Genomic DNA, 10,589 nt, shown 5'->3' on the forward strand with positions numbered 1-10,589 from the left:
TTTTGTGCCCTGGCTGCATGTGAAAAGTATACTCAATAAACGTCACTTGTTTATCTTTAACGTTTACTTATTACTAGCTGTGCCCGCGACTTCATCCGCATGGAATAGTTATTTTGGGCATCGTTGAAGACCTTGAGTATGAATAATTTTCCCCGATTTTTTTCACATTCTCCATTATTTCTTCTCCCCTAATTGTTGCAGCGAGATGTTATATAGCCTAAAGCCTTCCTCCATAAATAGTCTATTCAACACAAAAATACTTTTTCAATTCGAACCAGTAGTTCCTGAGATTAGTGCGTTCAAACAAACAAACTTTTCAGTTTTATAATATTAGTATTGATCAAACAAAATTACAGACGTGATACAAGTATGGAAGAATAGTAGTATTTTGCGAATACTGGCAACATCGAGACTTAATGTCTCTCTTTTCGTAAAAATTTGGTCCGAGATATTTTTGAGACATGGCTGGAAATAATACAGAAGAAGTGGAGGTAGGTTTAATTTGTTGTTTGTAATTATCAATATTTATTCTACCCTTATTTTTGTAAGCTAAAATGTCTCTTTCTACTTTTTTTTCTAAGAAATGCTGATGTGGCTGTACTTACTTTCACTGTAGCATTTGTTTCATGTCCATCGGTTTTATAAGCGAATAAACCATTTCCGTGTTAGAATTATTGTACATTTACGTGTTATTGACACGAAATATTTTATTTAAATCAAAGGTTATAAGTTTAAAATACCGAAGTAAATTTTAGGTTAGTTTCATAAAAAATGACTTGTGTGTTCAAGGGTTCTGCCTCCACCGAGACCAAAACGAACAATACCGCCGAGCTCCCGCCAGAGTTCCTCATCAAACATCCACTGCAGAACACATGGAGTCTCTGGTTTTATGATAATGATAGAAATAAGACTTGGGAAGAAAATTTGATTGAGTTGACCACATTTGATACTGTCGAGGATTTTTGGAGGTATGATAATATATGTAAAGCATTATATTAATTTGTTGTTCACTCAGTAATGCGATAATTCTATTCATTTTATGAGTTCAAATATATATTCAGAGTTAAGTGCAAAAATATAGCTAAGATACTGATTTAAACAAAATATTTCATCAATATAAATCAAACATAACCCCTTTTTTCTGTAGTGGTTACATTCATTTATAATTTATAATGTATAATATACATACATATAATGAAAACACTGTACAAATTTCTAATTGAAAAATTGTGATCATTGTGTTTCATTCAGAAACTAGATTCCAGTAAATTTATTAATCATACCAAGTGATGTTATCATGTCTTAAGGTTACATTAGTGGGATTGAATCATCAAATTGTTGTTAAACAGAGTAGGTATAAATTGTCTATGAATATGAATATCTTAAGTAGTGGGAAATTAAGATTTAATATTAATTGTATTTAGGTATGTGATATTTATAGTATCATTTATATTTATATACATCTCAATTATCATATAGCTTACTAATTGGAAATTGTATTGTGTGTTTTCCAAGCAAACTAAATAAATGTACCTGCATAAGTACATAATTATACTAACTGGTGAGGCATAATGGGAACTAAAGAGATAAGTGTGAGAGTGCAAGTAACAGAGGCCATCTTACATTTTGATTTGTTTATATTCCTTAAAACTACCTTAAGAAAAATCTTGATACCAAGTCTTGTCATAGAAAATGTTGCTTCAAGACCACATTGTTTACCATAATCCAGCGACAGCTGAGATTATTTGCTTTTAGAAACCAGGAACCTGTTGACTACAGTTAAAGACACATTGCATATTTTGTAACTACCGCTATAACTTTAGTATGCATTCAGGGCCACTGATGTAACCAATATCCTTTTTTAAACATTCAAGAATGCAAACGTGTACAATACATAGATAACACTCACATTGAATGTGAATTTTAATATTTGTTACATCACTATTCAGGGCATTTGAAGCGTCCCAGTGTTGTTTATGCTAAGCTTTACACATGATTATGAAAGCAGCCTCTTTATGGAAACCATCCATGTAGCTACATACATACACATATCATCTCTATCCCTTAAGGTGTAGATGTCACAAGTGTATAGTGAGAGAATTATGATTCAAGAGAGTGATTAGAAGATAGTACAGGTAGAATTCCTAAGAACATCTCAATTAAACTTTTGCCTTGAACCTATTAAACAATTTGAAGGCCTCTGTGGGGCAGAGGTAGTGCGCTTGCCTGTGAGACACAGTACATCGCAGGTTCAAATCCCGAAAAATAAACTTATAACGATTGGCCTGGGTATAGGATGTTAATCTATATGAATATTTATTATAAAATATAACTTACTCGAGTTGGTATGTCATAATTGAAGTTTCTAACTTATTTTGAGGCTGACTCAATTACTGAGCAATTGGTTGTGATTTAAAATACGCCAATTTATTTTCAGACTGTACCATCACATTAAACTGCCTTCCGAGCTGCGTCAAGGCCACGACTATGCGGTGTTCAAGCAAGGAATCCGCCCCATGTGGGAAGACGATGCCAACAAGATGGGCGGCCGGTGGCTAATCAGCTTGGAAAGGAAACAGCGCACCACGGATCTTGATAGATTCTGGCTAGATGTAGTAAGTATACATATTGTATTAGACATGTGGGTGCCCTGTGGTTCCTGGCACTAATAGAGTGGCCCTATCTCTTTCCTATGGATGTCGTAAAAGGCGACTAAGGGATAGGCTTATTAAATTGAGATTCTTCTTTTGGGTGATGGGCTAGCGACTTGTCGCTATTTGAATCTTATTCTATCATCAAGCCAAATAGCTGAATGTGGCTTATCAGTCTTTTAAGACTGTTAGCTCTGTCTACCCCGCATGGGATATAGACGTGATTATATGTATGTATGTTCATGTTGATAAGGATGACTCTTAAAATACGCCAATGAAGATAATATTAATAAATAGATACCCTAATGCTCATATTACAGGTTCTCCTTCTCATTGGCGAAAATTTCGAGCACCCTGAGGAAATATGCGGCGCCGTCGTCAATGTCAGAGCAAAGATTGATAAGATTGGTTAGTTGTGTGTTAATATTACAGAATTATTAATAATACCGTTTAGTTCCCGGCACCAATACAAAAAAGAGCAGGACCACTCCATCTCTTTCCCATGGATGTTGTAAAAGGCGACTAAAGGATAGGTTTACAAACTTGGGATTCTTTTGTTAGGCGATGGGCTAGCAACCTGTCACTATTTGAATCTCAATTCTAGCATTAAGCCAAATAGATGAATGTGGCCATTCAGTCTTCAAGCCTGTTGGCTCTGTCTACCCCGCAAGGGATATAGACTATAGTAATTAGATACTATAGTCTAGATAGATTAGAGTAATTATCACAAATCTGCACAGAAATTTGATTTTTATATACATACATTCATAGATAAGCCACCTTAAGCTTTTTGGCTTGGTAATAGTTAGATTCAAATAGAGTCAGGTTGCTAGCCCATCGCCTAAAAGTAGAATCACAAGTTTATAAGCCTTTCCCTCAGTCGCCTATTACGACATCCATGGGAAGGAGATGGAGTGGTCCTATTCTTAAGTGCCGAGAACCACAGGGCAATTAGATTTTTCCATACCTATGGACGTTAGCTGGAAGAGTACTTGAGTGGTGTTTAAGGATAAAGTCACCTTTTTCTTGCATAGTTATTAATTATTTGTGAATATTGAATATTGTATGTTGTCAATAAAGAGTTGTACTTGTAATTTTATTGTACATTCTGCAAAGAAAGTAGCAAAGAAAAAATAATTATGCAAGGGTCGTGGCAAGTGAGACCCTGGAAATATAATATATATAATAATAGCCAAATAGCTGAACGTGGCCTATAAGTCTTTTTAAGACTGTTGGCTCTGTCTACCCCGCAAGGGAAATGGACGTGACTATATGTATGTATAATAGTCTGCCCACCCTGGAAAGAGGCGAACAACTGTCGCTGTCCCTTTTCACTTCATAACAAAAAGCGAAATGGCCTTTCGCGTGATAAAAACAGCGTTGCGCTTGTAATGCTCTGGTCTGGTTTATTAATTTTTTGTTACTCGTTCAGGTATCTGGACAGCGGACACATCTAAGCAGCACGCTAACATAGAAATTGGGAGGAAGATTAAGGAGCAGCTGGGTATCCACGGCAAGATCGGCTTCCAGGTCCACAGAGACACCATGGTTAAGCACAGTTCCGCAACCAAGAATCTTTACACCGTTTAGTCATCATTATTTAGTGTATCACAAACATAACTCTAGTGTGTGAGGTAGAGTTTGGGCGAACGCAGACATTTTCTATTTTATATGGATCAATCTCGACTTTTGAAGAGACATTGTTTATCCGTTTGTAGGTTGACACGATATTTTTTTTCCCTATACATTTCGCGACTTAAAAAATTGGAGAAAATGCCTAACTAAAATGTCTTGTCTAGGGTGAATTCATTATCGTGTTGTCTATGAAAGTGGGTTCTGAATGAAAGAGGTAAATGAAAGAGGTTGTATATTTTTCAATCAATTCATACAAGTACGAAATACGGAAATCATTACCTCATTTGTTTTACAAAAGAAAAAAGTATTGAATTAAAATTACACAAAACTTCAATAAAAAGGTAAGATATACGCTAATTCGTAAGCACCAAAGCAGTTAAGAGTATGTCTTTGATTGTAGTTGCCCCTAAGTTATCTCGACTCATAAGCTATTGTTAAGTTTCAATATAGATAGAGATTTTTATTTAACAGAAGTAGGTATACTTTAGGTTGTCGTTTCGATAGTTTCACACATTATTCTTTTATCGTCAACATCTCGTGACGTGGCGTTATCGTCGCTGAATAAAATTTAAGTCTGATTTTATTAAACTGAGCTTGAGTATGTTTGTCGATATGGCACATAGATTTAAGGTTGTATGGGACGCTGTCGTTTCCTTTATTGATATACAGAGTGTCTGAATTCATATAATTGCCAGTAGGCAGCATCAAACTTAGCAATCCTTGTCGCACACTGGTGACTAAAGCCGGTTTCACACTGGGACAACGAAGACCAATGAATGTGTACAACTGTGCATGTAAGTTTGTAGGCTCTCGAATGCAGGCATTAGAGACAAGACCGTACGAACAGGACGATGAGAAGCGAAACACATTCGTTGGCGTTTTTTGGGTCTTGGTGTGTACGCCGCTTAATAAGGTGCAAAAAGTCAAGTCTGAGAAAATAGTTGATACCGATATTGTATTTGCATTCTGATAAAAGCCTTTATATACATAACATTAAAAGGTTATACATTATTATAGTATGCAAAACTGTCATTAAAATGACTTAGAATTTAGACCCTTTGTTTTTCATTATTAATTTTAAATTGTAAAACTTAACAGATGATATTTTTACATTTAACAGCTGGTTTTTTTATGTATTGTCTCGCTTGTATATTTTAGTTTAACACCCGGGTATTGCCTGTCATAAGTTCTTATAAATTACTGTTTGCATTTGGTATTATTGTCAGTCAAACGATATTTTTGGTATTTTATAAAGAAAATTATGCTACACTTTAGTTTTATTCTTGATTATTTTCTATCCCTTTTTTAAGGAGAGCGATGATATGATTTTGTCCATATTCGTATGATATCAGTTATTTCTGTGGAAGGCGACTGTTACTAGTCCATCGCCTTAGGCCCAAAAGAAGAATCCCAAGTATATTAGCCTATCCCTGTAGTTTTCGCTGTAGAATCGCTATGATTATAAATAATAAAACTAAATTATAATCTCAGGTTGTGTTTAATAAAAAAACTGTAAAATTTCTTCAATATTCCAAAATTTATATGGTATGTAATATTTTCATTTTTGCATTGTCTTACTATTGCACAAAAATAAGCTTATATCTCTTATTTAAAAGTTAAATAAAGAAGAAGTCTCGTAGAAAACTATAAATACTCTATGCCTCTTGCGTTTCTACTTTTCTACCATTTAAAACATTTTTCTTAACACTGGCAACATAGATTCCGGGATTTTCCCAGCTACGATATGTATTTATACAGAATTTGAACTGGCGGATTGATGGTGCAGTTTAACTGTAAGGAGAGTGTCGTCTTACTATATTATTGCTCAAGATTTTTTCAGCCAAAATGGACAAGAAATCTGGGAACGTAAGTACCTAAATTTCTTTAATTATTTCTTCGTTATTTGGATAAGAAGATACTTTGAGAATTCACAAAAGTTTCTGTAACTACTTTGTATTTTACTTCAGTCAAAGTATAGTGTACTATGTACATACATACATATGGTCACGTCTATATTCCTTGCGGGGTAGACAGAGCCAACAGGCTTGAAAAGACTGAATGGCCACGTTCAGGTCTTTGGTTTAATGATAGAATTGAGATTCAAATAGTGATAGGTTGCTCGCCCATCGCCTAAAAAAGACTCCCAAGTTTGTAAGCCTATTCCTTAGTCGCCTTTTATGACATCCATGGGCAAGAGATGGAGTGGTCCTATACTTTTTTGTATTGGTACCGGGAAACACACGGTACCTAGACTAAATACCTATTCTGAATAGTTCTATTTTCACAAATTAATTATCATGTAAGTTTAAGTCATTCAGTATCTCTCAGCGTCTTTACAAATTAATCAAAAGGTAGGTACTCTGGGTATTGAAACTTTAATGTTTGTCACACGGTCGAATCGAATAAGTTTCTAAAAGTACCTATCACATAGTAGTTACCATCTATAAACATTAAACATAGTACCTACGTAGGTATTTCTAAGTTTTTAATTTAGGTAGGTAGGTACTCAAACAAAACAATATACCTACCTACCCAGACAAAATTCAGTCTATTCCGTCTTTAATGTTTAAATCAGTAGGGCTAGGGTTCCGAAAGATATGATATATGTGGCACACCGCTCTATGCGTTCGATATGTTATCGGTGACTTACTGGAAATTATATATCTTACCTACCTATGTATGCCTACGCCGATACGATACACTACTGAATCATTGTTTAGAAAGGTATACGTATTTTGCATTGTATTGCTATTATATCAATGAATGAATTATTGTTTAGAAAGGTATACGTATTATGCATTTTATTGCTATTATAGCAAGCCTTAGTTTATAAGCAGAAGGTATGGTATTGTAGCGGGAGCGATGTTTCGGGTCAACCGCCACCAAAGGGAAGATCTTCCGCCAGGCTAGGTGTTATGCCTCCTGGGGAACCGCGGCTTTGACGATGTTGTGTGATGTCGCCACAGTATTGTATAGCTTGGTTTGTACCTACAAACTTACCTCAGTTAGTTAGTACATGGTACGTCAGTTCTACTAAATGTAAACATTATGCATAAGTACTTTCTGATACCACCGAAGCAACAGTGAGAAGACTTCTTTGCGTGTTCACAGAGATGTTAGGTTACGTAGGTATAATTTAACATAAGTTAAATTACTGCAAAGTTTCACAAAAATCCGTTCAGTAGGTAGTTTTAGTGTTTAAGAGTAACAAACACACATTGTTAGTTACTTACAAACTTTCGTACTTATAATTACTATAATAATACTTTTATTATCAATGTTATGGAGTCGTTATGCCCGGTAGACACGTATAAATTTAAAATGATTATTTATAATTTTAAAAATATTGCTAATATTAGTAACAAGGTTAGAGAAAGATTAGTAGAATAGGAAAGGACAAACAATAAAAATCTTTCCTCTTTTTGATATTGATAATTAGGTATCGATATATTTATTTTTAAGCAACAGTCAAAAAATGAGGCCACCACAAATGTTGAAGAAGTTACGACGAAGGCTGAGGTTATGACCACGGAGCCTTCAGAACGGTGCAAGCATCCTCTGGAAAACACGTGGAGTTTCTGGTTGCAAGCCAACAACAAGAAGGAGTGGAAGGACAACCTCGTGGAACTTACCAGTTTTGACACCGTAGAGGATTACTGGTGGTAGGTAAACACCCAATTAAATTAATAATATTTATGTGAGGGTGTAATAAAAGCTTGCATGAAGACAGTTATGAATGTGGATGAAGCGAAGGAAGTATGCAGAGATCGTGGCAATTGGAAAGAGGTAGTCTCTGCCTACCCCTACGGGAAGGAGGCGTGATTTTATGTATGTATGTATGTGTAATAAACCTGTCTTTGCTGCAAACTCAGAGCCCAAAGTGATGGTTCAAATAAAAAAAAGAGAGCCTATTTTCGATTGATCGGTTATGGCTTTTGACTTAAAAAAAGCGTGATGCAGTTTTGAATTCTACCGCGGCCATATTGGAGCAAGACTTGCCCACAATGAATATACCTACCAAATGATGCTTTGCGATATTAAAAAATCTGCACTTACAGACAACTAGTTGTCTTAAATTAAATTTTAATAAGGGTTAGACTCCTATCAAAGTTGGGTAGGTAAGACGGCAGTGGCTTTGTGTAAAGAATGTAAATATCCCAAGGCTCAATAAAGTTTATGACTCTCGCTTTTTAGTTTATACCATTACATGAAGTTGCCTTCCGAGCTGACTTTGGGGCAGGACTATGCCGTGTTCAAGAAGGGCATTGAACCGACGTGGGAGGACAAAGAAAACAGGCAAGGGGGCAGGTGGATGATCATGGTCGAGAAGGGGAACTACGAAAAACTGGACCGGATCTGGCTGGATACTGTAAGTTTAAGTTGACAAAAGTATCTCGATTAAATCGGAGACGTTCCTCCAATCGTCCTCATATCTTGAGCTGGAACGCCACTGAAATATGATCAAAGACTTTTTTATTAATATTGGTTTACATTGATCATTGAGTTGTGCTACAGCTGAAGTTAGTCGCTCGATAAGTCTATTTGAAAGGCCAGAGAAAGGATTCACTAAACTGATGAATAAAATATTGATTAATGCAGAAGAAGTAAAAGAAGTATCCAGGGTTGGGGGCAAGCTTGCGGATGTTATTTTCCTTGGTAGTTGTTGGAATAAAAGACTTTCAGTTGATGAAATTAAGCTAGCATAAATAGATTACGATATGTCACGTCTACATCCATTGCGGTGTAGACAGATCCAACAGTTTTGGCAAGACTGATAGGCCACGTTCTGCTGTTTGGCTTAATGATAGAATTGAGATAAGATAAGGGTAAGGCTGAGGTAAAGGTCTTTTTACACACGTTAATAAACTGCTTCTGTTTTTCAGGTTCTAATGGTGATCGGCGAAAATTTTGGGGACCAAAATGAGTCAATTACGGGGGTCGTAGTGAATGTTAAAGCCTACTCAAAAATTGGTAACTAAAGCAATTATACCCTTAAAAACTAATATTACCTATTCTCCGCCTACCCCTCCGGGAAAGAGGCGTGATTTTATGTATGTATTACCTATTAGTATTACACACAGACACATTTATATCGTATTTGAAGATTGCATTGAGATAGGTTGCTAGTCTATCGCCTAAAATTTGAATCGATGTTCATTTACACTCTCCCGGGGGAAAAGTAGCTGGCATACAATGTTTTCCGCGATCAGGAGGTGTGCTAGGTTGCGGAGGTCAGACCTGAGTCGCTTTGTGTTCTAACCTGACTGCCCAATCCAGGATCCTGGTCACAGGTGGACCCCGGGCTCTTCGATTAAAGCGCAACCGAAATTAACGCCGCCGGGGCTTCATATTATGTAAACCATCCTCAAGTTGTTGACCTTTTGTGGCTCTTTTATCGTAATGGAACAAAGTATCACTATAACGATACTTTGTTTCAAACATCTTCTTCTAAATAGGTATAAAAAGACAAATAACGTTTCATAACTTCGTTGATAAAAGAGGACGCTGACTGACCGTTAAAAAAAGCCGCAGGGTTAACCGATTTGAAATTTGACATGTAGTTTCCTACGTGGTTTCTCAACATTCCCGCAGGAAAGGTAATAAGCGGTATTTAACTTCACGCGAGCGGAACAAAATATCGCTAATTGATTGGTATGACACTCCTCTTTCCCGGAGGGGTAGACAGAGACTACATCTTTCCCCTAGCCACCCTTCTTTCATATGTACTTCTTTAGTTTCATTCACATTCAAACACAACTCTCTTCACGCAAACTCGTCTGTTTCGGGTACTTTTGACCTAAGGACGTCCCTAATTTGATCATGGTACTTTCGTCAAAGTAATTATTTTGTCTAATTTGTTTCCAGGGGTTTGGACGAAAAATCATGCGGATAAAAATACCGTAATGCGAATCGGACACACACTCAAGTCGGTGCTTAGAATCAGACGACTCATTGAATACATGCCACATAACACGTCCAAAATTATATATTCCATTTGAAGCAAGTAAATAATATAATAAGTGTTCTCTTTTTTATAATTTTTTATGTGTTCACCCATAGACAACGAATGTCTACGGGTCAAGATAATCTTGGGAAGGCAATGTCTGTGACTGCTTGTATCTACCTCTTTAATTTTTATTTGCGTTAAAAGTTAAAATTGTTTTTTTTTGCAGCTATTAGTGAATTTTATACATTTTAGGTTCTCACCATTAATTGACATGACCAATATTTTTTTAAGGATGATTAAATGTTAGAAATGTAAATCGAAGACGTGTAATCTAAATAAATTATATTTAGCAATAA

General features: G+C 35.9%; 2 protein-coding genes across 3 annotated transcripts; both read left to right on the plus strand.

Annotated features, from left to right (window-relative positions):
• Positions 1–338: 338 nt before the first annotated feature.
• Positions 339–5,246, plus strand: LOC106143507 (eukaryotic translation initiation factor 4E). The gene is made up of 5 exons (XM_013345620.2): positions 339–491; positions 790–968; positions 2,438–2,615; positions 2,972–3,059; positions 4,084–5,246. Exons 1-5 carry the CDS (start codon positions 462–464, stop codon positions 4,239–4,241), a joined length of 633 nt encoding a protein of 210 aa, XP_013201074.1. The 5' UTR covers positions 339–461; the 3' UTR covers positions 4,242–5,246.
• Positions 5,247–6,018: 772 nt separating this feature from the next.
• Positions 6,019–10,307, plus strand: LOC106143547 (eukaryotic translation initiation factor 4E1). 2 transcript variants are annotated; one of them, XM_060944953.1, is made up of 5 exons: positions 6,019–6,152; positions 7,749–7,948; positions 8,481–8,655; positions 9,170–9,257; positions 10,152–10,307. In XM_060944953.1, the coding sequence occupies exons 1-5, from the start codon at positions 6,132–6,134 to the stop codon at positions 10,283–10,285; spliced, it is 618 nt and encodes a 205-aa protein (XP_060800936.1). In that variant the 5' UTR covers positions 6,019–6,131; the 3' UTR covers positions 10,286–10,307. The 2 variants fall into 2 exon arrangements, with proteins under 2 accessions (XP_060800936.1, XP_060800937.1); XM_060944954.1 differs by having other exon boundaries at positions 7,755–7,948.
• Positions 10,308–10,589: the final 282 nt, after the last annotated feature.

Source organism: Amyelois transitella, chromosome 7 (assembly GCF_032362555.1).
Source record: "Amyelois transitella isolate CPQ chromosome 7, ilAmyTran1.1, whole genome shotgun sequence".
Classification (NCBI taxonomy): domain Eukaryota; kingdom Metazoa; phylum Arthropoda; class Insecta; order Lepidoptera; family Pyralidae; genus Amyelois; species Amyelois transitella.